The sequence below is a fragment of the Ochlerotatus camptorhynchus genome, unplaced genomic scaffold, assembly GCF_037179485.1.
Source record: "Ochlerotatus camptorhynchus isolate MF236.1 unplaced genomic scaffold, CSIRO-AGI_Acam_v1.1 ptg000482l, whole genome shotgun sequence".
Lineage (NCBI taxonomy): Eukaryota > Metazoa > Arthropoda > Insecta > Diptera > Culicidae > Ochlerotatus > Ochlerotatus camptorhynchus.
Window position 1 is genome coordinate 273,676 of NW_027040967.1, and position 26,489 is coordinate 300,164.

General features: G+C 35.3%; 1 protein-coding gene across 2 annotated transcripts in view; it reads right to left on the reverse strand.

Moving 5' to 3' along the window:
* Window positions 1-5,636: 5,636 nt before the first annotated feature.
* Window positions 5,637-26,489, reverse strand: part of hdly (hadley) — a 35,656-nt gene continuing 14,803 nt past the window's right edge. The window contains exons 2-7 of one of the 2 annotated variants that reach the window (XM_065235419.1): window positions 23,486-23,679; window positions 17,197-17,484; window positions 16,755-17,129; window positions 13,921-14,064; window positions 13,786-13,803; window positions 5,637-6,005 (exon numbers count right to left, since the gene is read on the reverse strand). In XM_065235419.1, coding sequence (XP_065091491.1) covers window positions 5,782-6,005; window positions 13,786-13,803; window positions 13,921-14,064; window positions 16,755-17,129; window positions 17,197-17,484; window positions 23,486-23,672 — 1,236 coding nt within the window. In that variant the 5' untranslated portion in view covers window positions 23,673-23,679 and the 3' untranslated portion in view covers window positions 5,637-5,781. Of the gene's footprint in view, window positions 6,006-13,785; window positions 13,807-13,920; window positions 14,065-16,754; window positions 17,130-17,196; window positions 17,485-23,485; window positions 23,680-26,489 lie in introns of both variants that reach the window. The other variant, XM_065235418.1, reaches the window with a different exon arrangement.

Here is a 26,489-nt window from a genome sequence, read left to right on the forward strand (position 1 = left end):
TGTTTTGTTATGTCGTTTTCGTTTTTGAGGTGCTACATCGCCAAACACCGAAAAGATTCAGGGTGTAGCTATCGTTTGCACCTTTGTTTACAAACAAAATATGATGACCGGTCAATGACTCGCGCTTATTGCTGCTTACACATCACCGGTGTAGTGTAGGAAAAACGAAAACGACATATGTTTATTGAAGGACCACCGGTCAATTTCAAACAAAACGATGATCGGGAGTTTTTGACTCCTAGTTCCTCTGCTAAGCTATCCACCATCAGTGTATGTTCTGGAGCGTCGTTTAAGAATGCCTGTGTCTGTATAACCGTGTGTCAGTATGGGAACAACCCTGGTGAACTCAACTTAAGCTTCTAAGCAGTGGGGTCTCTCTTAGCTCAGTCGATAAAAGCACGGCTACAAAGCAAGACCATGCTGTAGGTGGTTGGGATCCCGGTCCGGTGTAGGAATTTTTCGGGTTGGAAAATTTATCGACTCCACTGGGCATAGAGTATGACTGTACTTGCCACATAATTATACTAATCTGCCCATAAATGAGAAATTGGCTAAGTGCCAGAAACGCTTTTGAAATAGTGGAAAAATTTACTAATTTCCTTAAATGCTAATTATTAATCACAGTAGCCATTTTTTTTTTATTTATAAAGCCGGGAAAATTTGTCAAACGGTCAGTGAATTCCTACTAGATATGGTTTTACATTATTAAAATAATACGGAACCACTAGTTATAGTGTTCAGATGTCATCTTAAAGATCACAGAACGTTTGTGTAACATTGGCCGTTATTACGAGTGTCACTTCACGTTAACAAAAGGAGTCGAACTTATACGCAAGAAGGGTATAATTAAAAAAAATGTACCGTTGTTGCGAATGTAGTAGTATAACCTTACAACCCTTACAACGATGAAGAATCATAATTTTGATATTTATATGTCTATTTTGAAATATTTACGATTTACATTTTTATTCCCCTTTACATTTACTTGCATGAATAAAACTGTTATAAATAAATAAAAACATCCATTCCATAATAGGGTAAATGTTGGCTTCGGCACCCATTGACTGTTTTCGGCAACCTAAATTTAAACGTCAATTTCACTATGTTTTCCCATCAACGCACTTCCCTGAATGTGTCCAAACGATTGTTTAGCCTTTCAGCTTCAATCTGATTATATTTGAACGATCGAGCAATCCAGTAATGCTACATTTTTCTTCAAATAAGCATACGCACTAAAAAATGGGGTTGATTTCGAGTTGCCGATAATAGAACAGCTGGTTAACACGCAGTTCTAATGGGAAGGTTGCCGAAGAAAAAGAGGCTGCCGACAATAGTCACACTCACCTGAGAAGTTTGGAGCGTTGTAAAAACGCTTTCAAAACGTTTTGAAAAATTCTGTCGATTGGAATGGATAGAGAAGCAAGCAGCAGATGAATGTAAACAAACAGACACTTCATATATGTGCGTGACGCTGAGAAAATGCTAGTAGAAGTGCAGACGCTGCTTAGATTGACGAGAATACGTAAATTCCCCTATGTACATTTTAATAAAATCTCATGTGATAAACTTCAAAAATTGAAAAATATCTGAACCTTAAACAAATGTTTAATTTGTTTCATTATAAAAGATTAACAAAAACCAAGTTTCGAAACCTGAATCATTGGATTCACAGCCTAATGCATGTGCCAACTTGACTTATAAGACCTTACTTGATGCTCAAAAAATTCCCTATTAAAACACATTGGTTACTGCGCTCGGTTTCAGACTCTTCATGCACATTAGACAATTTATCATTTATATTGCTCATTAGCCATCTAGTTTTTCAAGTCGTTATCCTCGCAAATCATTTTGTTTTGGCAATTTTATGCAGTGGGGACTTTACAAGAGTGCCACCTATCAATTAACACCATTTTCTCGATTTTGACAAAAATGGCATATTAGCCAATTTCTCATTTATGGGCAGTAATGCAAAAATGGTACAGGCATCGTAAGCTTTCAATTATTAACTGTGCAAGTGCATCTAGAACACTAAGTTGAGAGCACGCAATAAGCTAATATGCGATAAGCAATAAGCTTGAAATAAGAAAGATGAAAAGAAGTCTAAGTTTCGGCTTAGCATTCTTGATTGAAAAGCGCTGATTACTGTGTTATCATCGCAAACGTTTCGATCTAGGGGTTGGGATCATTCATAAAGGCTCGATACTAATGAGACTTCTAAGCCGAAACATTGCTACCCATCTATCATCCGAATACCCTACTAAATTAATTCAGGTTTTAAGGTTTGACTAGAAGGCCTCTCCTGCATGATAATGCAAAATCGTATAATCGTTTATTCCACACCGTTTTTGCTGCCTGCCTGCCAGTAATTTAATTGAAAATTGTCGAGGAACAGTTTATGGCATCTTAGTGTCTACTGTCACTTACAAACTTCCAAATATTAATTTATGAACAATTGTCCAGGTAGAGGAAGGAGATATCGTAAACCTCTCAAAAACAGTATACTAAGTTTGTCAACAACCCTTTAAATGTTTCTAACATTCCGTTCAACATTTATTTCAGTCTAAAATTATGTTAATATAACCTACAGTAAGGTGCAATAACAACCCATTGATTCCATAGTTGAAGATGCTAAGTTTCATATAAAAGACTTAGAACATTTTATATGATAGATGGGGAGATGAAAGTATAGAGTTGATAGTTCCGTTACAGTACGGCAGTGTGAAAATTGTATATAGAGAGTAGAAAGTGAGCAAGGACAACTTTGAGGTAGGTACGAATCGGGTTGATCATCTCGCTTTACCAAACTCCCCAGTTGTAGAGAAATTGTGAGGGGTATGACTTCTCCAAGTCTGTTATTTGAAAATTAGCATCTTCAACTACGTAAAACCGTTAACTTCACGCAGAAGTAATACAAACGAAATAGTTAAAGTACATTGATTTTTTCTTTTATGCGCCTAAAACCTACGTATGTTGGTGTTTCAACATCATTTAACTATGTGCAAGTGTGGTTTATGGTTTATTTAGGAGAATTCACTATTATTATGGCGGTATCAGGGATGTTCTACCATTCAATTCCTTTAGGAATTTTTTTTTTCGTTTTAGGACATTTTGGTGATTTTATTTGGACCATTTTGACGTTTATTGCGAGAGCGTTTCATTAATAAGCTACGTAGACTCTTTAGGGGAGAGGGGGACAAATATCTACAGTCCATAACAAATTTAAAAAAAAATGGCTACGCGTGGGGAGGGAGGGAGAGGGGGAGGGGTCTGAAATCTCGCAAAATTGGTATTGGTATTTTCATTTTGTTGTTGAAAGGCCATTTTGGTAAATTTAGGTCAGTTTTGCGATTGTGAGGTAATTTTTGGTGTTGTCTTTTCAAGATTAGTCTGAAAGTTTTCAAGTCTGTTTTTTAGGTCATTTCAGTGTGTTGAGGCTAATTACGCGGTTTTAGGACATTTTTATCAGATCATTTTGACGTTGCAAATTCGGGCCGGAGTCGAAAATGTTTTACCATTTCTTCGAATCACAGAAAAAAAATCTGAATAGTAACCATCGCATAAAATCTTCCCTAGTCTAGTTTTGAGCTAAAGTTGGCATAAACCAAGAAATTGTTTGCAGCCTTGTGTGCAATATTACTGATTTTTGCCATATTGCATATTAGCAGTGAATGAGGTTCTTTTCATTTTAGATTGTCTTCTTGAAACTTCTCATGCATTTCGATGACCCTTTGAGTGTTATTAGATCATTTTCCCATTTTTAAGACATTTTTGGCCAAATTTGGTGTTTTAGCGCAATTCTGTTGTTTTTAACTTCTTGTGCATTTCGTCATTTTGCGTGTGCTATTTAGGCGTTTTTAAACCTTTCCAATGTTATTTTGTTTTTTTTTTGGTTTCAGGCAATCATAGAGATTGAAGATTTTTTGTGTTTCAAAGACATTTGACCTTACAACATCTGTATTAATAGTCGAATTACCAAGGGTGCAAAATGCGTGGCGATGCTATGACACAGCACGACTGTCCCGTTGCCAAGAAGCGTGTTTGTTCACAGCATCGCCACTAATTTTTCACTCTTTGTATTGTGACTGCTAAATATTGGTGGGTGACGAGCGAATTTGATTTCTCAAAGGGGTCAACATCGAAAATAACTTAAGAATCACTGGAATAAGCAAAAATAAAATTTAAACAACTTTGAAGGTAATTTTTATCGGAACATTTTAGATGAACATATCGAATTTTCTGAATAGTACATATGGTAATTGACGGCTATTATCGTCAGAGGGGATTTATTCTATCGTTTGGTCAAAGTTGATCGTACAGGTGGTGACGATAATAGGTAAATGCATTGATTAAGTTGGCATTTACCCTACATTAATCCGTACTTCATGAACTAAGAATCGTAATAAACAATATTTTAACTATCTCAGCAATGAAAAATAATCTGAATAAGAATTCAGTTCCAAATTTGAACCGTGGAGGAAAGTTGCAACGAAATACAGAAAAATTCCGTAGCCTACTGAGAATGAGAAATTCTAAAATTTTGTTCAGTCCGCGAATTTTTTTTTTTTATCAATTTTGTACGTCTTAAACCCAAAGAATATTAACTCTAACGATGTCGATATAAAGTTATGCTGTTTTATAAACATTCCTAGCCAAAACCTATTTTATATGATGATTGAATTGCGCTTTGTCAGAATTTCAGGTTTTTTAAATGAAATTACACGTTGAACGGTCTGAACCTAAATTAATTAAATCTGAAATTGTACAATTATATCGTAGTTAGATGAAACAAAAATCAATATCATTTGAAATTTTGACTTCCATGCATGTAAAATTCATTGTAAATGATGTTTTATTATATACTTTCACTTTCAAGTTAAGTTAACATTTCATAAAATTCCAATTGGGAATCCCATAGGTCATAATTGTAACACATAATTGTAAAACAACAGCCATTGCTGGTACATTTAACCTATTTCAAGCTAAACCTGAACAATTGTCAGGAAGAGACAAAAGCGAAACAGCCGTGAAAAATCTTGTATTTTATGAGATTTTCTGCTATTTCCTGTAACAAAAAAAAAACCTTGTTGTGTCCAGTATATTTCTCTTCAGTATAGTAATTAGTTAGCATTGAAGAACATGTGAGGTGTAGGCTCTGGAATTATGTCTGGAAGAGTTTAAAAAAAGTTGAAACATATAACTATTTTTTGCTTTGTTGCTTCTGTCAACAGGTAGTTCTAGTGCCATCTGAATGGCTAGATATGAAACACAACTAATTATGCCTGTCAAAAGATAGTCCTTATTCAATGGAACAACTTTGCCGAAGACACCAAACCTCTAGGATGCATGAGTGGAGCGCATGTCCATCAAAAATTACCATTCTGCTCCAGTGTGCACTGTCATCCATGGGAAGGAGTGCACGGAAGTAAATGGACAAATGATGACCATTAATAGAAAGGGGCCCAACAGCTTTTTTAAACAAAGCTTTTAACGCCCTCTTCCCGTAAATCGGATCGTATACCAACAACACCATCGGATAAGGGTAATTCTCTTTGGTAGTGAAATTTATCTGTTTCTTCTGTTCTTCTGGCGGTGGAGTGATGAATGATATGAATTGAAAAAAAAATATCAGAAGGTGGTTTGATGGGTCGATAGTTTTATTGCTTTCATTCATTATAAAAGTATACGGTATAAGTTTCTGCAGAAGCTATAATACAATATTGTTGTATGAGATTTAAAATACAGTGATTCCTATGAAGTTATAAAGAAGTAATGAGTACTCGATCAAACGTTGTAGTAGTTTTCAATTTCAGCCAGTGCCAGCCTGTAGTAACCTCGACACACATTGTCACCCCAGAAAGCACCAAAGCACTGGTTTTGTTCAAAACAATAGTAGCGAATTTTGTCCGAAAACTGACTGCAACAGTTAGCAATAGCCCAAGTGCATTTTGAAGGCTCTCTTCGCATGGAATTAAGAGTGTTGTCGTTGATTCCACCACCATCGACACCTGTGAAAAAAAAATTACAAGGTTAATGCAAGGTGATATTTTAAACTTTTACATGTTATTTTCATGCAACTTGTATCAAATCGCTTCAATTTTAACAATTTACAAATTATTATTTAAAAATTTATAACTTAGAGTAATAACCCGCAATGGTATATTTATCTTTTATTTGGTCTTGTGAATTCGAAAAGAAATGTATTGATATAATGACAGAAATCTTCTGAAGAATGCAGTGGGTGGTACCGTCCACCCACTGCTATTTCCTGACTATCCTAGCCTGGTTTTATGTAGGTGCCTAGTTTATGGTTGACACTAATTACTTACAAATATCCAGCTCAATCGGATGGAAAAAAAAATCCAGAAATAGCGCGCTCTTCGAGAGATTTGTGTAATCATTAGTCGAGACAACTTTTTGATCAATTTCCATAGAGCTTAAATGTTACTTTTTGTTCCATTGTCATATGCTGTGAGCAAAATGATCTTATCTTTGTATATCTGTACACTGTGCGCAACTTATAGCAAATTTGTTTGCTATCCGAGATAAAACCAGTCTAAAATAAAACTTTTTTTCAGTGCAAACCTCCACCGCTAATAGGTTGAAAAAAATCAATACTGACGTTTGTCTGAAAACAGGCACACCCAATTCTGATACCCGATCCAGTTTTGAACTGAAGTCTAGGTAAAGTTTTTAATTGATTTTATCTTATGCTTGTGTATGTAAATCAGTGTTTGAAGTTTTGTGTGAAAATTTCGTGATAAAGAGCGATCAAAAATTAACTCGTCCTACATCACATTGTAACATATTCTTATGGTACTTCAAATTTATGCATTGAAATTAAATTTCAATATCATTAATTTAAACTTTCGCCAAGAATTTGATGATATTACCACTATGATCAATGGATCGCGCTGAAAAACTGACATTTTTGTATTAGTGGATAATTTTCATTCAGTTTCTAACAAAATGAGTCTAAATTCTAACATTTTTCATTAATAACATTTAATTTAACGCTTGTTAATTATTGATTTTTTAAAAATTGATTAATATCCGTTTATATAGTAATAAATGAACTCAATTTATAGACTGGAGTAAAAGTACGAGTGGGACAAAAGTTTGGTACTTCAAATATGTCAGTCTCAGAGCACCTCATTTTACATCAATTTTTCTAAGTGTGTATGCATTTGCTTGGCAAAAACTCAAACATTGTGCAAAACTGTCCAACCTTCAGACTTTGATTGAGAAAACTAAGCATAACAACTTATATTAAACCCATCTTGAAGATTAGTGAGAAAAAATTGAAATTACAGTTATGTGAAATTATTTAAAGATAAAAGTGTGATCGAGTCATTACTATATATGTGTGCAGCACTTGGACAAAGGTGAAAAGCTAATACCTTGTTTGCACATGATTCGAATCAATTTGTGGTCTTCGACAAAGTTATTTTGCATATTTTTCTCAACCTATGTTTCAGAATTGGCAAATTTCGAGGAATCTAAGACATGCAGATGAGTAATTTTTATCCGTTTCCCATATATTTTCCCAAACAAACCCAAACCCGCAAATTCAGATCGTAACAAAATTCATCCAAATTTGGCACAGTTGTTGCGGACACCGACACAGATCGAAAGAACGATGGGCAGCAGTGGATAGTGATCCACCATACAAACTTGACCCATAATAATACATGACAGATATTTAAAATTTTGTGTGGATTAAAGAAAATATTCAACAAAATGACAGATCGTCAATGGTTCTTTTTTTTTCTTTTTTTTTAGGAGATTTTCAGCCGTAGGCCTCAATGGTTCTTGTTCCTGCTTTGCAAATAATTGGAAATGATGATGATGATGATGATGATGATGGTCCCACCTCTTACCCCTACAAAGGTTTGAGCTGGACGATTTATCTTTAAGATAATTAAATATGACATTTTAACCAGGTTGGCAAACAAAATCGAACTGGTTTCAGTTACAGATATAAATTCCCTCTAGAGTTTACAGTTGCTTCACAGCGATATAAATGTTGAAAAGCTCAGGCGTCCACCTCTTAGTTCGCCTTTTTGTCCACCTAAAATATTCATAAGTATTACAAGCAATCAAGAGTTAATGAACAATCAACAAAGCATCCTATTACACTAGTAACCCCGCAATCTGATGCTATCATAATTTTCAGCAATGTCAGGAATGCTCACGAACCCCCAACATTTGCCAGAAAACTTACTACTAACTCAAGGTATCTTCCAAATAAGCTTCAAAATTGCATTTTTTTTTTTTTATCAAATGTTAAATTCAGTTCTCTATATCCGTAATACGCGCGCGAGGCTCAAACCTTTGTAGACTACTATTTTTTTTACTACTACTATTAAATCATATATCAAAAATCCATCATCACCATCGTGGTGAACAAAATAGTTTTTGCAGTGCTACAACAATTATTAAAAAGTCGTTATAACAGCTATCCATACAAAGTAATCCGTTAAAAATAACTTCGTCAAGATACATAATTTGTCAATTCATAAAAAAAAAAATCACTGGATAACCGTTCAAAAGACAGTTTTAACGTGTGAAATGCAATGTCTCTTAAATTCTGCTAATGTTGTTGAACGTTTAATGTGTCTAGGCATCGAATTGAAAACATTTATTCCTTTAAAAAATAATGAATTCTGTGAAGCACAAGTCAAGAAATGTGGTGTTCTTATTTCATCCGCGTTTCTAGTATTATATCTATGAAAGTCACTTCCTCTTTCAATTCGATCACACAAATATCGAGGCAGCAAACCGTTAACTACTTTAAAAATGAACACCATAGTCAAATATACAATTCTGTGCTTCACCGACAACCATTGTAAGGCGTCTAGCATCAAAGTTGAAGAAGTGAATCTATTACATCTCAAAATCAAACGCATTATTTTATTCTGCAAGCGCTGTAATCTCGATATTTGTGTTGCATTAGACAGAAATAAAATGGATGGGCAAAAGTCTAGATGAGGAGAGATGATTGATTTGTATAGCTGTATTTTACTGGCAATAGTTAAATCGTTTTTCAATCGACATAGAATTCCATACTTCTTGGCAATTTTCTTGATGACATTGTCAATGTGAGAGTTGAACTTAAGTTTGTCATCAATAATCACGCCAAGATATTTAATCTCCTGAACGCGATCAATAGTCTCATCATCAATTACAACAGAGACGTTCTCATTTAATCGATTCCGCGAAATTACCATAAATTTAGTTTTACTTGTATTCAATTTTAACTGCTTACACTTCAACCATCTACTTAGATACTGCAAATCTTCATTCAAGTGTGAGACGGCAACTTCTAAATCCTTAGCTGCAATGAATAACACAGTATCATCTGCAAAAAGGTTAATGTCGCAAAACCGTAAAACACGTCGCAAGTCATTAATATACATAATAAATAAAAGGGGCCCTAATACACTTCCCTGGGGCACTCCAAGGTTGTTCCCCACGGGACTGGAAACAGAATCATTAAAAACAGTCCGTTGAGTTCTGTCAGACAAATAGCTTTCAAACCATTTATATGCAGTACTCGTAATTCCAAAGCGCTTGATTGTACTTAACAGTAAGGGCCTAGAAATTGTTTCAAAAGCGCGTTTCAGATCCAAAAAAACAGCAACAATCGTATCTTTACGCTCCAAGTTGTCTTTCCACTTTGCTAACACCAAATTCAATGCAGTTTCACAAGAATGACCTTCCCGATATCCCGATTGTTCTGGTATCAACAAAGAGTTGCTATTCAAATACTCCAACAGCTGGCCTTTAACAACAAGTTCTAAAATTTTATCTAATGTGTGCAACATGTTGATGGGACGAAACTCTTCGGCTTTAATCGTTCCAGCAACTTTTTGAATAGGAATCACTAAGGATTCCTTCCAAATTTGTGGCACATGTCCATTCTGCAATGATTCATTAATAAGGTCCAGAAAGATGTGGCCAATGACATGAAAGCAATCTTGAATAACTCTAGCATTAACATTATCTACTCCAGCCGATTTTCCTAATGAAAAACAAATAACTCTAAGTTCATCTAATGTAATTGGGTGAAAAACTTCAAATCTGCAACTACTATTAACTGGCTGTTTTATTTCGTCAGGTTCATCGACCAATTCAATAGATTGATTAATCAATGAAACACTGTCTACGAAATAATCATTAAACTTAGATGCAATTACTTGTTCTGACTGTTCTAATGTGCCATTAAAAGTTATGGACCGCGGTTTGAAATTACTAGGTTTTAATAAAGATTTCAAAATTTTCCATAACTCTTTGCTGTTGTTTTGATGCTGATCAATCTTCCTTTGAACATATTCACAACGAGTTTTCTTTATCGATTGTGAATACTTATTACGCGCGATTGTGTACCTAGTCCAATGATTGTCATTATTAGATCTACAAAACTTTTTGTACCATTTGTCCCTTTTCCGTTTAAGACGCAAAAGATCCAAATTGTACCAGCTGTTCGAGTTTTTCAAAGAAACAAACTTTTGCTCAACTAGTTGATTGGTACACGTTTTCAAAGCGTTATTAAGAACAGCTGTAGATTCATCTAAGTTACCGGCCGCGAATGGAAAATCCAGGCTTCTCTCAACAAGATTTGAAACAGCTTGCTTCGAATATTTCCTCCAGCACTTCAATTTTACAAAATTATCGTTATCGTTAACATAGTCTAAGACATTAATCACTAAAGTCTCATGATCGGTTATTTTCAAATCAGTATCCGTAACTGAACAAATGGAATCAAAATTGGAATAAACGTGGTCAATTAAAGTTCTACTGTGCCTGGAAATACGCGTATATTCATTTACCGTTTGCTTTAAATTAAAAAATTCAGCTAGACGCTTCAAATGATTCGAATTATGGTTATCACGCCAATTAATATTAAAATCACCAGCCAATATATTTAATTTACTAGAATCAAGGAATGTCTCGAGCCAGTTCTCTAAAACTTCAACAAAACGCTGGTCACTAGAACTGGGAGAATGATACAAAACACCATAATTACCCATCTTCATGCCACGTACAACTGTAATGCCCAAGAACCAGTTGCCATCAATAACTTCGTTGGTACGAAGGTTAAATTGAACTGATTCTTTGACATAAATAGCAACACCGCCAGTGTGTCTAGAATGTGATAAACAAGCAGCAACAATATATCCCGGAATACTATACTGATCAAAAGCTTCAGTTTCTACAATATGAGTTTCAGATAATAAAACTAAAAGAGGACGTTTTTCCTCAACAATCTGACGTAATGCTACGTAGTTTGTTGACAACCCCGCAATATTCAAGTATAAAAAATCGAATTGATTCACATTCCTGGAACTTGGCTGCTATTTATTGAAACGCAAGCTGCTTTTCTTCTGATCAAAAAGTCTTTTATAGAGTAAACATTCCGAGCTAAATGCGGCATGGTTGACGTCCAAGTTCATTTTTCGTTCTTTATTCATTTTCAAACAATTAATACATTTCAATACAGTTGACGTACACTCCGACGTTTTGTGTTGTTGGCTGCACCTAGAGCATCTATCACAATTTTTGCAATCCATGCTCTTGTGTCCAAATTCTCCACATTTGAAGCATCTCAACACATTAATCGCGGGAACTATCGAGCACCGATCAAACCCTACATTTACTTTTTTCGCACATAACAAACATTTATAAGTTTCGACATCGACTTCAATTACAACACTAAACTTGTTATAAGTGAAGCGTGGATTTTCAAACATGTTCACTACTTTTACATCATTAATAGCGATGTCTTCATTTTGACTTTTTAAGTAGTCAATAAAGACATCGGAGGAAAACTGATCGCTCATGCCCACTATTTTCAATCTTGGCACCGAAGTGGGAACAACAGCACTATATTTTTCACCCAGATTGCTTTCAATACCATTTTTCACATCACTTACGTTTGCTCCTGTTGCACACTCAACAATAATGGAGTCATCTTTACCATTCCTAAAATTACTGATTTTGTGTGTTTTTGGATCCAACTGAGTTTTTAAAAACTTACGAGTATCTTCGCAAGGTTGTTTGGACTCTTTCGGTTTAATCACAATGACTGGACGAGTCTTACGATTTTCTGGTTTGTTACTTTTACTATTACTGTTACTATTAGTTTTACTTTGACTAATACGACTATGTCTTTTTACAACATCCGCAAAACTCGCATTTTCTTGAAAAACAACATCATCATCATGATCACTATTACTAATTACTAATTTACGTTTTTTGCGTCTGGTATTTTTGTCCGATTCCGACTGAATCGTCCTAGATGAAATGCACGGATCATTCTTTACAGCTAATTGGTTTTCCGCATCAATTTTAAAAAATGAACTTTTCATATTATCCAATTTCTCACAAATCAAATTTTCAAGACCATTTACATTTATTCTAATATCTGCCATCCCGCTTTTAACCGCGATGTCCACCTGAGCAGCAATGTGATCTCGCATGCCAGTGATCGAGTCCGAGAGTTGAAAAACCTTCTTCATCTCTTCCTCTATCCTTTTGACGCGCGAGATCAGATCATTCTGCTCGTCACAACTCTGATCTGATAGACAACTATCACACTTGAACAGAATATTTGCATTATCTGCTATAAGCCTGGCCGCAGTCTTAGTGAGTGCCGCACAAGCGAAATGGAACGTTCCATTGCACGGACCTACACACGTAACTGGGAGCCCACTCATAGCAATAGACTGCTCGCATACATTACACACATCCATTCTACCAAATTAAACGCTAACACTGTTAGCAGCAGACATATACAGGGGAGGAGAACACAAAATAAAATTTTACCGCCACAGCTCACTATACAAATCAATAGCGCGCCGGGGGGAAAATACAAAATTAAACAAAAACTAGTTGCTAGGCAACCTTTCCTCTACTTATCCTGTTAGAAAAACACCACGGGCACGCGTTGGAATAATCCTTTCGCGGCACACGCCACTATTTCACACGAAATTATTAATTTATTTTCACAGCACAACTCAACAAAAACACTACTTTGTACGCCATACTACGGATAACAAACAATCATTTTCATTTCTTTATTACGAGATGAAATTTGTGTTTCTACATCTGTTCATATAATTTAATTTTTTTCACCAATTTAATTTGTGTAGTTCTGTTAAGTCATTTATGAACTGAAGATGTGTTTTTTTTTTTCAAAATTCTTCCAATCACGGTGCAATGCAAAGGATGTTTTATTCAAAAATTTGTTTGTAGATTTAATAGCTTGAATGACTTAGACAATGGTTATTCCTGTTGAACTTTATAATTTTCTTCGATCGTGGAAAATGGATTTCTAGATAATACTTTTCATAGATTGCTGATTACATTCACTACTAAAAATTGTTTCTAGAAAATCTAGACACGAATCGTTATTATTATTATTATTACACTTCAATGAACGCATAAATTTTGTTTAAAGTACACGGACTGTCATCCCTTGTGATTATTGGTTCCACACGGTTACTATAAACTCTACCTGTAGGCTAAATTTCATAAAATTCCCTTCCGATAATAAAACAAACCCTCAAATGTCTATCAACTGTCGTTCAAGATAAAAAGAAAGATTTGGCATTATTGTTTTGAGATTAAGCGATTTGATCCAAGCTGAAAACAAAAGTCATCTGTTAAAAATTAATCCGATATATTTTGGGTTCTGTTCACCAATGAGTCGTAGCGAGTGCAGCTTTCAGTAGTGCAATATGGTCATGTGTGCAATTTATCGAAAAGCATGTGCAATCTATTTACCTAGTCGCGATCCAACTGCTGCTATAAAAAGATCCAAAAGTATAGAAAAAAGCAAAGCAATGAAATTGAATAAATGTTTACTAACAGCGTGCAACGCATTTGGTTACACTGTATCAGAGAGAACATCCAACGTACCGTCAGGAGAAAGGCCCAGGGTGGACCAATCGAAGTCATCGTCACTGTTGTGCTGAATCACAGACCGTGGAGTGGTGGTGGTGATGGTGGAAGCAGTGCTCGGCGTTCTAGGAGGCAGAGGACGAACCGTTGTTATTGGGCGTCCTGAAAATGTAAATACAAGTCTTCGGCATTAGGTGGTTGTACAAACAAACATGTGTTAAACTACGAGCGCCTGGTTCACTATTGGCGGTTTTATTTTCGTGCTAGCCATTTTATTTGCCATAGAATCATAACTAGTGACCAGATGGAGATGATATAATCTATAATGTGTTAGCAAGAAGCTCAAATTAGTCGATTGGAATAGATGGAAGCACCCACATAGAATCAAAGAAGGATTTAAAAAAGTGTCGCATCGAGAAAATGTCGATTCAAATTCAAACGGCAAATCTTCGATAGACTCAAGCATGTATATATAAATATATATAGGACCTATTGTCCATTCGACCTTTTGTCTCTCTTTGGATCATTCGACATTTTGTGACAATTTGACCTTTTGTTCATTAGTCATTTTGTCTCTTTTTGAACCATAAGACCTTTTGTTCATTCGACCTTTTGTTTATTCAACCTTTAGCTCCACTTCTCATCATTCGAATTTTTGTACCTTCAACCTTTTGTACCTTACACCTTTTGTCCATTCGACATTTTGTCATTCGATGATTTATCATTCGACCTTTGTCTTTCGACCTTTTATCTTTCGACATTTTGTCATACAATCAAATGTCAAATTACTTTAATTGGATCAAAAAGAAAAAGAATGAAAGGTCGGAAAGACTGCTGAGTAAAGCAAGTAAATCAAGCTTAGAATTTGAGTATCCTAACTCAAATACTCCATAGCTATGTCTCTCTCTCTCTCTCTTGGATTTAACTCCGTCTTTAAGCCATAAGCAGATTATTTCAGATAAAAGCTTTTAAACAATCTAGCTAAAAATATTCGAAAGTCATTCCTTAACCTTGACGTTAACTCCTTTTTTATAACATGAGCAGTCTTTTGACTGATAAAAACAATTGAACACTTAGACGGCCCTGGCGTAGTGGTAAACTTGATTGGAAAACTATACTTGAGGATGAGAACATGTGGTTAGATAAAAGAGTGGTGGGAATCATCATAAAGTGGTTAACATCCATACTTCTTACGCCAAATTCATGAGTTAAAATCTCATCGCCAAACGATTTACCAACAACTCAGGTGTGTTAATGTGACTATACTAAAAAAAAAATCCATTAAACAATCCAACTGAAAATGATCGAAAGTTATTTCTCTTACTAGAAGCTAAGTGCTTCTTTGAATCAAAAGCAGACCTCTCCAACTTAAAGTGCTTGAAAGTTTTCTTTTTACCTCGCTGTTTTGTACAATCGATGATTTGTCTATTCAATCTTTTGTCAATTTCAACCTTTCGCCTATTGTCCATTTTGACCTTTTGGCCATTCGGCCTTTTGTCCTTCGACCTTTTGTTTTTCTACCGTGTCTGATGATATGGGTTATTGTGGGCTTCATGGTCGTACGGTTGGCGGTGTCACCCGTCGTTCAGGCATTTTGTGAGTGCCACGAAATGGGGGTTCGATTCCCGCTTCAGCTGGGGCAACTTTTTGCAACCCGCAAATTTCCCTACTGGTTTACTGGGTGTTGAGTTTTGTCTGTTGTCTAGTGTTGAGTTTTCAGTCTGTGTCAGTTTTTGGATGTGTAGTTGTTCAGAATGATATGTTTTATAAAAGTTAACAACTTTGCAGAATACCAATATGGAAAAGAAATATAATCAGCCAAAGTTATATTTACAAAACGTCTTATATATGTCTTAATTTAAATTTACTTTAACTTTGCTGAAAACACCATAATTCAATCTATAAGAAGGAGTTTATTTTCTCAGGAAAGCTCTTCGAAGACACCATATAAAAAAAAATAACTTTTCAGGGGTAAAACACTTTTGATCCCCGATTTGGCACTCAGGAAACATGTGCACCACAGAGAAATGAGCAGTACCTACATTAGTTTATACCAGAGTTGCAAATATTAATTTCAGATGTTTGGAATTATGAAATCATTAAATGTTTTAATCGTATTTTTTTATTTATAACATACAAGCAGAGGTTGCAAAGTACGTGTTTGACTCATAAAACCTGTCAATTTTGCTTCCTGAGAGTCTCAAACTGCGATGTTATTCACTCTGTTTTATGTGTCAAACACATAATTTGATACCTTCTATTGTAACTTACAAGTAAAATTATTCCGATAAACATGTTCTATGCCAAATGACCATATCGCCAGTAATTTATTCTCAGTCCATTTATTCTCAGGCTATGATTCAGTACTGTTGGGCTGCATAAATGTTGAGCATTGCATTTCCTAGCACCAGGGAGCGGTATATGAGCGGTTATTGAAATAATGATGGGATTAGCTTAAAAACGTCACTGAAAAGGGACAGCATGGAAATGTAGGTGACAAAAAACTCTTGCCGGTAATACAGTGCCTTCCCGTTTTTGCCAACACATATTTTCTGTCTTCTTTGCTTTCTATAAAATCCGTGAAATCCAAATTTAAATGTGTGACTTTACTAGAACATTCTTCAGTGATCGGAGTCGACTAGTATTCTTTTAAATTTATCAATGGTTTGGTTCAAAATTTAAAAAAAAAATATAATAGCAAATGAAGTTGTGCTGCCAAAAACGGAAAGACACTGTATAGAGAATGTGATAGATCTTACAACGCATGGCGCCATAACGAAATAATCTACTCGTTCTGGTGTACGTTAAATACAGCAAAACACACACACAAAAACAGTTGGTCTTAAACGTACCCATAACATTGTTTGTGACTTGATTCTCATCGTTTCCAGTTGAAGGGCGCCGTCCGGGTATCAGACGATAATCAGTTTCCACATTTGGATCGTATAAAGTGTCGAATGCAAACACATTTGGACCTGAATCACCAATTCGGTTGCCAGGATCAAACATACCTGGGGGCTCGGTGGGTTGTGGCCTTTGTGTAACCGGAGGTAGATAGGTTCTATCTGGTTGTTGTGGAACTGGAGTGAACACAACCGGAGGTAAATACTGGTTGTTCAAATGTGGCCTATAATTATTGTTCGGATCATAATGAAGATACATGCTGCCAGGATAGATCATCGGTACTTGGTAAGAATAGCCCCTTTCTGAGTATGGGGGCCAAGGTCCTTTGAATGAAGAATAACATTAATCTACAGCTGGTATTGTTCGATATCAAATGTAACGCATACACACCATTTCGTTTCGTTCGCAGCTCTACTCCGTCAGCATCCCTACGGAACCGTCTACAATTGGTTCGTTTTGCTAAACTCACGTCGGTTGGAGCGTCGAGTGGGTCTTTTAGCTCCGCCGGTATATAATCGAAATATTTTTTATCGTAGATTGATTTCTTCTCCTTCCCATGTTGATCAACCGAGCTGTCTTCGACGTACTTTTTCAAGGATGATTTATTCGGTTTGTTTTTTCTTGAGTGAGCTGAATCGTGCTGTCCTGAAGATGTAGCGATACGAGCATATTTTGCATCTGTCCGGAAATAGAAACAAAAAAAATGAAGATATAACTAAAAGGCTATGTACGCCGAATGTATTAAATGCAAACAAGTTTCTTTTGGGATTTGAGGTAATATTTTGAGACAAAACGTTGATGTATGATGAAAACGAACAAATGTAAGATAAACAGATTGTGTTCTCACGCGAAAATTAATTCAGATGGGAAACATCATCAAGGGAAATGATGTTTGCGTGAGTGTGTAATTTAATTGGACATGTGCCAGCTACCGAATTTGTGATCCCCACATGTGTTGTATGTCTTCCCAAAACGGGTCATTATAGTTGATAGGTAAAATGTTTACTCGAAAGAAAATTTATTTTGATAAGTCTGTCTGCAGGAAATCGAGTACGCCGAATGTGCAATAATTTCACAGCGGTTATTTGTGATACAAAACAAACCATCAAGAAACCAAATCATAATATTTTTTTTACTTCGAATAATATATTTTCTACTATGAGCTGTGATTTAGGGTACTTGAAATTGAAAAAAGGGTTATCAATCATCAAGGCCACCCTCCCGTTTGATTCACATCCTCACAATATGAGCCTGTACACTAATGTTAAATATTGATAAAGGTATAGAGGTTATTACTTTGGAGATTGTTGAATGTCACTACTATCGCTCTATCTTTGATTCAAATTGTTAGACAAAAATCTTGTGGCTTAACTATAGTCGGGCAAAATTTCAACAATCAATAAATCCTTTTCAATGATTCACAATTTTATCTTTCCTGAATTGATTCCTGAAAAATGACCGTAACATAAACAGTTACCTAATTAGTTAGTTTTTTTTTTTTTTTTTGCTGCTTTGCTTCTTCGCCTCTGGTAATAGGAACAGACATGTTGGTCATTGTAATATCAACTACATATTATTTTTCCGCATCGTTTGGATAACTATGACCAATCTAAGGGCGATATTTGTCAAAATTATACTTCAAACGATTTGTGCGACCTTAAACCCAATTTCCAGAAAAGAACCAGCCTTGGGCTAAAAATATTTTTAATAAAGCAACAACAAGCTTAACAACTTCTAAAGCTCTATTTTGGGATTCTAAACCTAATTGGAAGATTTGCAGATACTTTCTACATAATCGAGGTGGATCGGTGTTTCCGATGGCCAGATTGTCTCTCACCCCAGCAGACCTGGGTTCAATCCCATTCAGCGTCGCAGGGATGATCTGAGGTATAACATCTGTGATCACGCCTTCCTTCGGAAGGGAAGTAAAGCCGTTGGTCCCCGGTTCATGAGTTGATGGGTCGATAGGTAGGGTCCAGGTGTGGGAGCTGCCTCCTTGGCGTAGGTACACAGATAAAAGTTCTGAATTTTAATTGTGATGTAAACATTCATTCGCGTAGACTTGTATTTCATTTCACGCAACCAAGCAACTTGCAAACAATGTTGTTTACAATAATGGGCTTTTGTATACAATATTTGCTACATTGCATGAAATGTGTCAGAACTTTACATGATATATAATGTAAATGTATATGATATGTGACGCTCCAATTATGTGCATCATATTGAACAGAAATTTACACTACTTTTTCGAACTGTGTAGCATTGGTTCTCAGCACGGAAAACACGATCGACAGAAACCAAATCAAGGGAAAAAATACTCGCATTACAGAATTTGTTTGCACAGTGCCCAGTGCCTTTTTGCAAACAATGTTTACAACATTTGCCTTTCCTATCGATTTTCGCAGGATTTGTTTCAATATATTTTAATTGTTCACATTAAAAAAAAAAGACAATTGACACCGTCTTCAACCAGAGGTTGTACAGACTGAATACTTAACACTAGACAATGGACAACACCCAACACCCTGTAGACCAGTAGGGAAATTTCCGGGTTGCGAAAAGTTCCACCGGCTGGAGTGGGAATCGAACCCTTACTTCGTGGCACTCACAATACGCCTGAACGACGGGTGACGTCGCTAACCGCACGACCACGAAGCCCACTTATGAGATTCTAGTCCTTCGTCAAAATGTTAATATTACTTTTTGCATATCACTGAGCTGCTTTCTGTAATGGCAAGATGTCAAATCAGACCAGAATTACACATAACATGTGTGCTGTTGAATGTAGTCCACAGTAGTCGTTTCTGTACACACACTTTGATATATGCTTGTTAATTTATCGATCCTGTAGTTATGAAGATTTAGACTAACTACGTATGGTCTGCGTAACATAAGACCAGGAAGCAGATTGAAGTCAGATTTTCATTATGTGACGTAGTCAAATTTTCAATACTCTTGTGCAGATTTTTTTCAAGCACATGATGATCTTCCGATTACATTTTAAAAATGATGTTCATATGTTAACCAAACGTATGTTGCAGACGTTATTCACAAAATAAATTTTTGTTACCGATATTGATTTCAAGTATGTATCAACTAATAAAAAAGGTGAAGCCAAATTGGAGCTCTTAGTGTATATTGAAATTAAAGTAGGTATAACTTTTCGGATAGACATAAGATGAGTGTACCCCATTAGGCATACGGACGTTAGGCATGATGGACGTTAGGCATAAAGTCATTAGGCATAATGGAAGTTAGGCATAATGGACGTTAGGCATAAAATACCTTGCTGCTGTGCAACTCTAGAAACCAGTAAATATAAAATAAAAATGATACAAGTTGAACAAACATAGTTTATTTAATAAGCACACTTTGGAATCCATTATTTATCATATCATAAGTGACGTAGCTACATATTTACTTAGATCCAAGATTAGTAGCGATAGCGGTTAAGTAATCTGGCAATTAAATCTCAGCATAGTTTTGAACTATATCTTGAAATCAATCGCATCTATAAATAAAAATACATTTGTTGTAATATATTCTTACATACATATTGCAATCGTCAAAGAAGAAAAGGTTTTCCTCAAAGAACAGCTCATGAAATTAAGAATGGTGAATTATGTGGTTTTTCATTCAATAACAAAAAAAATATAACTGCTGCTTCCAGGATTTCCTGCCATACCTTTAGATACAACGATTCTGTTTTTGTTGTCATCAGAATGAAAACTAGCGGAACCGTCTGCTGATGTGAGGGAGCGATACTTCCATGAACAGTGACGAGTTGCCGAAACAAACAAGGAACTGTGGCAAACGTACCATCTGCAACCCAATACTTTGCCTGTCCAAGACGTCGCAAGTTTTCATGAGTTCCAAAAATTAAGGCTCTTTCATTATTGTCACCGAAGTCAGCAATCAATAGACGGTCCCCATTATCATCCTTCTGGAATTCATCGGGTAGATTATGCCTAACGTCCGTATGCCTAACGACCGAATGCCTAACGTCGTGTACCCGCTGCATATACCTTATTGACAACCGCTTCTATGTTAGGATAGATTATTTTAGTAAAGAAACTTTCAGCCATCGGTCACTTCGATATAAACAAAGTTTTTTTTTCAGAATAATTAAATCATTAGACGTTATAACTATATGATGTGCTTGTAATGTATAAGAAAATGTTCTGACGTATGTGATTGACACATAAAACCTGTCAATTCCACTTTCAGATATTCGCCATCAGCGAATTTATGATTGGTGAGCGTCCACTCTGAGAACAACGTTTCATTTATTGATAAAATTTATTCGAGAAGAGAGAAAAAGTGCGGGTTGTGCTTAGTAAATTAATGATCATGTGTCAAATAAACTGTAATAATGACCATGCATATCGTTTATGCGATCAGATAGGATGAATGAGGTTTCCTAAATCAAAAGCAGCTAATGAAAATTCATAAATGATACACATGAATAATATCATTGATTTTCGTGCGTCATACTCTGTTTGTACAATAATTATCTACTTAAAAAGTGTACGTACTGTTTACACTGTCGGAGAACTTCCGATGCTGTGAAATGTAATAACAATCGCTACTAAATTATCCACCAGAAGCGTATGGGATGGAGGTAGAATCCAAAATAAACCAAAAATTTAGAAGACCTACCAATCTCCAATGATGATTGAATTGTATAAAAATTTCTGAATTAAAAAAAAAATCATTTCTACACTGCACAATGATTCACTATGCTTTAATATTTAGACGTTTGGTGTCGGTGGTAAAGTTTTGTGCATGAAAAGTTTCTTCTTTTGGTGGTTGCAAACATTAGGGTGGTACTTAAATTAATTAATAATCAAAACCTAATGTTTAGTTTTCGAATCTAAAGTAATCTTATTCAGCAAAATTGTGTAGAGTTAACTTCATCCAACTTTGTTGAATAAACAGTTTTTTGTATCTCTTAACGTTCCCATTTTTGAAAAAAAACAACAGAATTCAATAAGTGTGTACCTTGGATTTTTTCAGTAAAAGTTGAACTTTTCAAAACGCACACTTTTGCCACATTAAATTTTAGAACTTTTCAAAACGCACACTTTTGCCGCATTAAATTAATCGATACCTCTTTAAGATCACGCGGTTTTGTTGATGAGCTATATAGAATACACCCCTTTTAAATGTTAATGACTCTTTATACAATAGAGATATGCACACCAAATTTTTAAGCTAGCATTTTAAAGGGCACAACTTTAAGTGCATTATACTAAAAATTAGAGATTATTTATTTATTTGTTGAACTCATAAAAACCAATTTAACTTTATATCTTGTGTAAATATAATTGTGTATAGCTTCTTTTAAAAACAGACAGGTATGATTTTTAAAAACACCCTGGAAAATGAAATTCATGTGAAATTTTAAATATTAGCTTATTATTGATATTTTTACATCAATTGTATTTTTTATAAATACTCTGATTTTTTTAACAAATCACTGATTCACCAAACGTTTCTATATCTTATAGTGTTTTCCGGGTTGGCATGCTCAATGTTTCGCCCAAATTTCTCATTGGTAATAACTCTGCTCTCACTTGAAGAAACAAGGATTTTCTTTAACCAACTGATGGAAAAGAGTTTGTGTTTAAAAAAACACACGTACGTAAAACACAGAAGATTTGCGTAACAAAAACGAAAAGAGAATTTAATCGTTGCTCCTTTCAGACTTTCAATTAAAAAAAAAACCCATTGATGTGAATTCAAATTTTATGATGTTACAATTATTTGCGTGTGTACTGTAAACTCTATAAATTGCTTAAAGTAAAACGTAGTTTCACCAACTAAGTGAAAAGTTATTAACAAAAGAGCAATGTGTAAGCAAATTAGTATGGCAGCCCTGTATGATTTGCACAATTAAGATATGCAGCGAAATAAAGATGAAAATAAATGCTAACTCCATTATAAACTTATCAATTACCTAAAACAAGTTGTTGAAAATATAGAATATTGGTCCATTTTACGGATATGGTGAAATGTGAATCCATCTAATGTGCTTATGCGCTTGCTTTTTCGAGATGAAAGCATGTCCCATATAAGCAAACATGTAAAAACAACAAATAAGAAAATCTTGCTTTCTCATTCTTGCCTGCAACAGAGACTGTCAGTGACATGAATTGTTTAATGCGGTAGAAGATTCTTCTCCATTTGGCTTTAAAATAGCAGTTGTTCGTTTTCCCACTAATCCATACCACGAGCAGTGGCGGCAAATTAATTTGCTCTTTTTATCCGTGCCATACAAGACTGAGGAGATTAAGCAACACAACCGCTGTAGCAAATGCTTCTCTTTTTCTCAGTCTGTAAAACAAACTCCGTCTTCAGGTCGTTTCGTGCTAGATGAATTAACACTACTAAGGTCAACAAAATCATTGACTTCATCAATGGGAACGTTAACCGACAACAAACGGCGGCTATGTTCCCTGAATACCCAGAACTAATGCTGAAAACTCAATTACCTTTTAATTGCTGGTGAAACTGTAGTGAATAAATGAATTTGGTTTTTGCTACAAAATGTTCATTGGGTTTTTTAAAGATGATCAATCGCTTTTATTGAACGTTGCAACCATGAAGAAGCGTTTTGCTTACCCAAAAATAGGTGGAAACCACCCGCCGTGTTTGCATTTTTCATCACACTTACCCATAGAAACACCGTGAGCTAGGTCTTGGCCATGATTAGCAGTTTTGAGATCAATTTCCGGTTCTCTGACTCCAGCGACCAGGGGAAGCAGCATACAGACGCAGACCGACACAACAATTGAGGCTACTGGGTTCCGTTTCACCAGCGAGTAAAACCCTGCTGATGATGACGACGATGACAACCTCATTATAGGACTGTAAAGAATGAATATAAAAAGATCATAAATGATCGAAATCTACACCAATGACGGAAAACATCACACAGGTTCGGTGGTCAAGCACGATAAAAACCGACTATTGGGAAGTGAAGGCGTCAAGAAAGGATGGAAACCTTTTAATTAGAATTAAGCTTTTTTAGCTGATGCGGAACAAAGGTTATACAAATTTCGACAGCAGTTCACAAAGTCTTGGGTTCGTGATGATTGATCGTGTTTCATTTAAATGTGCAACGTAATGACAAATTTTGATAATAAAAGAATAAGACCAGAACAGATAGAACATAACAACGGGAAAACGTAAATAATGTACACTACCAGATAAAAGTGCATCACCATATGATATTTTTTTTTATCAAAGCATCAAAGTTTTAGCAGCTTTTCCACCAAAAACTCTCAATTTTTTGGTGCACGGTCGATGATAGTAACTCAAAAATGATTGAAATTCAACTCTTAATTGGAAATAGTAGGGTTACTCAGAGGTTAAATACAATTGTGCTCGATTTTCCTCATAAATCGGTTCATATATCAGGAAAATTGGTGAAAATTCAACTGAGTTCATGAGTACTCTTAAACTGGGAACAATATTTACCAATTTTGGTGATATTCGAGTCGATTTTTAAGGGAAATCGAGGAAAAATTTACTCATCCTCTGAGTAACACCACTTTAAGCTATAATTATTGTGAGTCAAATTCGGATAAATTTTGAGTTACTCTCATCGGCCCTATGTAGTTTTAGGCTTGATTGTGTAGGCCTGAAATTTGGGCAATTTTAGCCAATCGCTACTTTTATGTTTTTGTGTTGCGGTGATTCAGATAAACAGTCTTTGAAGATTGGAACAAATGTTAAAATTAGATAATAAAAACATCTTTCGGGGGTAAATCAGAATACGAATTCAATTGTTAAAGCTATGTAATACTTTATGGATATTTGATTTAACAGAAGATCATAATTGAATTTATTTTGGCTTAAATCATCCCATGGGGTGATTGTCGCAATGAAATCAATACTGAAAAAAGACATTCCAAATTCCCTGCATTTCGATACTACTACAGAAAATTTGTTTATTGAACAAAATGTGGACCTAGCGAAAATCTCTCAAATTGATTTACATCGCGTACATATAAAAAAAAGTGTATAAATTGTCCTCATTTTGAATAATAGGACCCCCTTTCATAGCACACATGCAAGTGGCTCATATTTTAGGGAATCGGTTACTTCCTCTCCATTGTTTTCTCAGCCTCGGTCAATTTCTTCCTGTTTTTCTTCAAGCAATTCAGCCTCTTCCCCTGTTTCCTTTTCGTTGTTGTTCAATCATGGACTTTTAACCACGACGCCTGCGTACGTACCTACTGCTACCGTTCGATTCTACGTCTTAGTTTTGCTTTTCTATATTCTGTTATATCCTCCCTCATTTTGTTCCTTTTCTGACTGTTTCCGAGTCTCCCGCTTGGAGAAGGATTTCATCCGATACCCCTCAATCTTGCATAAAAAACATATATATTTAATCCCGTCGTAGAACATGGTTCCCATACGGTTGAGGAAATAAAGTTATGTAGGAATCTCCTTTTTCACGTCAATATATACAGCTTATACACAAGTGCACATGTCCAAGTCAAGCTCCGCAGCGAATTTCTTCCGCACAACACGTCTTTTTTTTTATTTAAGCGAATTTTAGCCATAGTTCATCAAGGACACGCTTAACAAAAAAAGAAGTAGTCCGACCGAATCAATTTTTATCATCATCCGATAGGCCGAAGTGAATTAAATGGCGTTTGAATGGCGTTTCAATGCATTAGGCCTAATTTAGAATCCTTAGGTCGAGTTTGGGGCTAAGAAGCAGTGTTATATTTTTAAAAATATCTCAACAATTTGTTTCTCTCTATAAATTCTTAAGATACGTACCTACAAAAAGGAAAATAAATTTAGAAGTCATCTGCTGTGAAAACATTTTATTTTGTGAAGAAAAAAATCCACTAGAAAAATAAATGCAATGGCGGGTTATGCTTAGTAGTTCCAAAATTAGATCTAAACCCTACAATGAAACTCAGTTTTTTTTTTCGACAGCGTTGGTTCGGTATTTTCGGTTGGGGTAATGTCGTGCGTGAAAAATAAAGGAGTTTGCCTACGCCAGAGTTTGGTGCGGTCTTTCTAATTATAAAACAAAATTATATTATTACAAAAATGTATTTCTCAGTATTACTAAAAACGTGCCAGATTTAGAAACACAGTGTGTTTACAGCACCCTTATCCATTTGATATTAGTATACACTTTGATACACTGCTTACAATTATCATCACATTTATAAATATTTTCATATAATTTGTTTCCATAATATCACTACTGAACCCTGGAAGATAGATTGAATAGACACACACACACAATGTTTCCATAATTAGATTAATACTTTATTGAACTTCCAGAATCTTTAAACATATTCCAAATCTTGGAAGTTGATATTATTTCTGGCGAACGAGGATGTTTAAAATCTTAGCAAGTCTCATAATCCATAAACTTTTACTATTCCTTAAAATCTTGATATTTTTTTTCGAATCCGTAATCATGGAAATTTTTCAAGCCTTGCACGCTTAATGTCACGAGTTTAAATCTCATCCCCTATCATGTCAAGAATGATCTTAAATGTGTTAAAGTGAGTATCGTTAACAAACATATAGTATTATTAACAAATAATAATCATCAGATGTGAGGGTGGCTTTCTTACATCCTCAGCTGCTCCATTTCTTCGCACAGCACCACATATCTCAGGAAAAATGAAATAGCTTCTGTT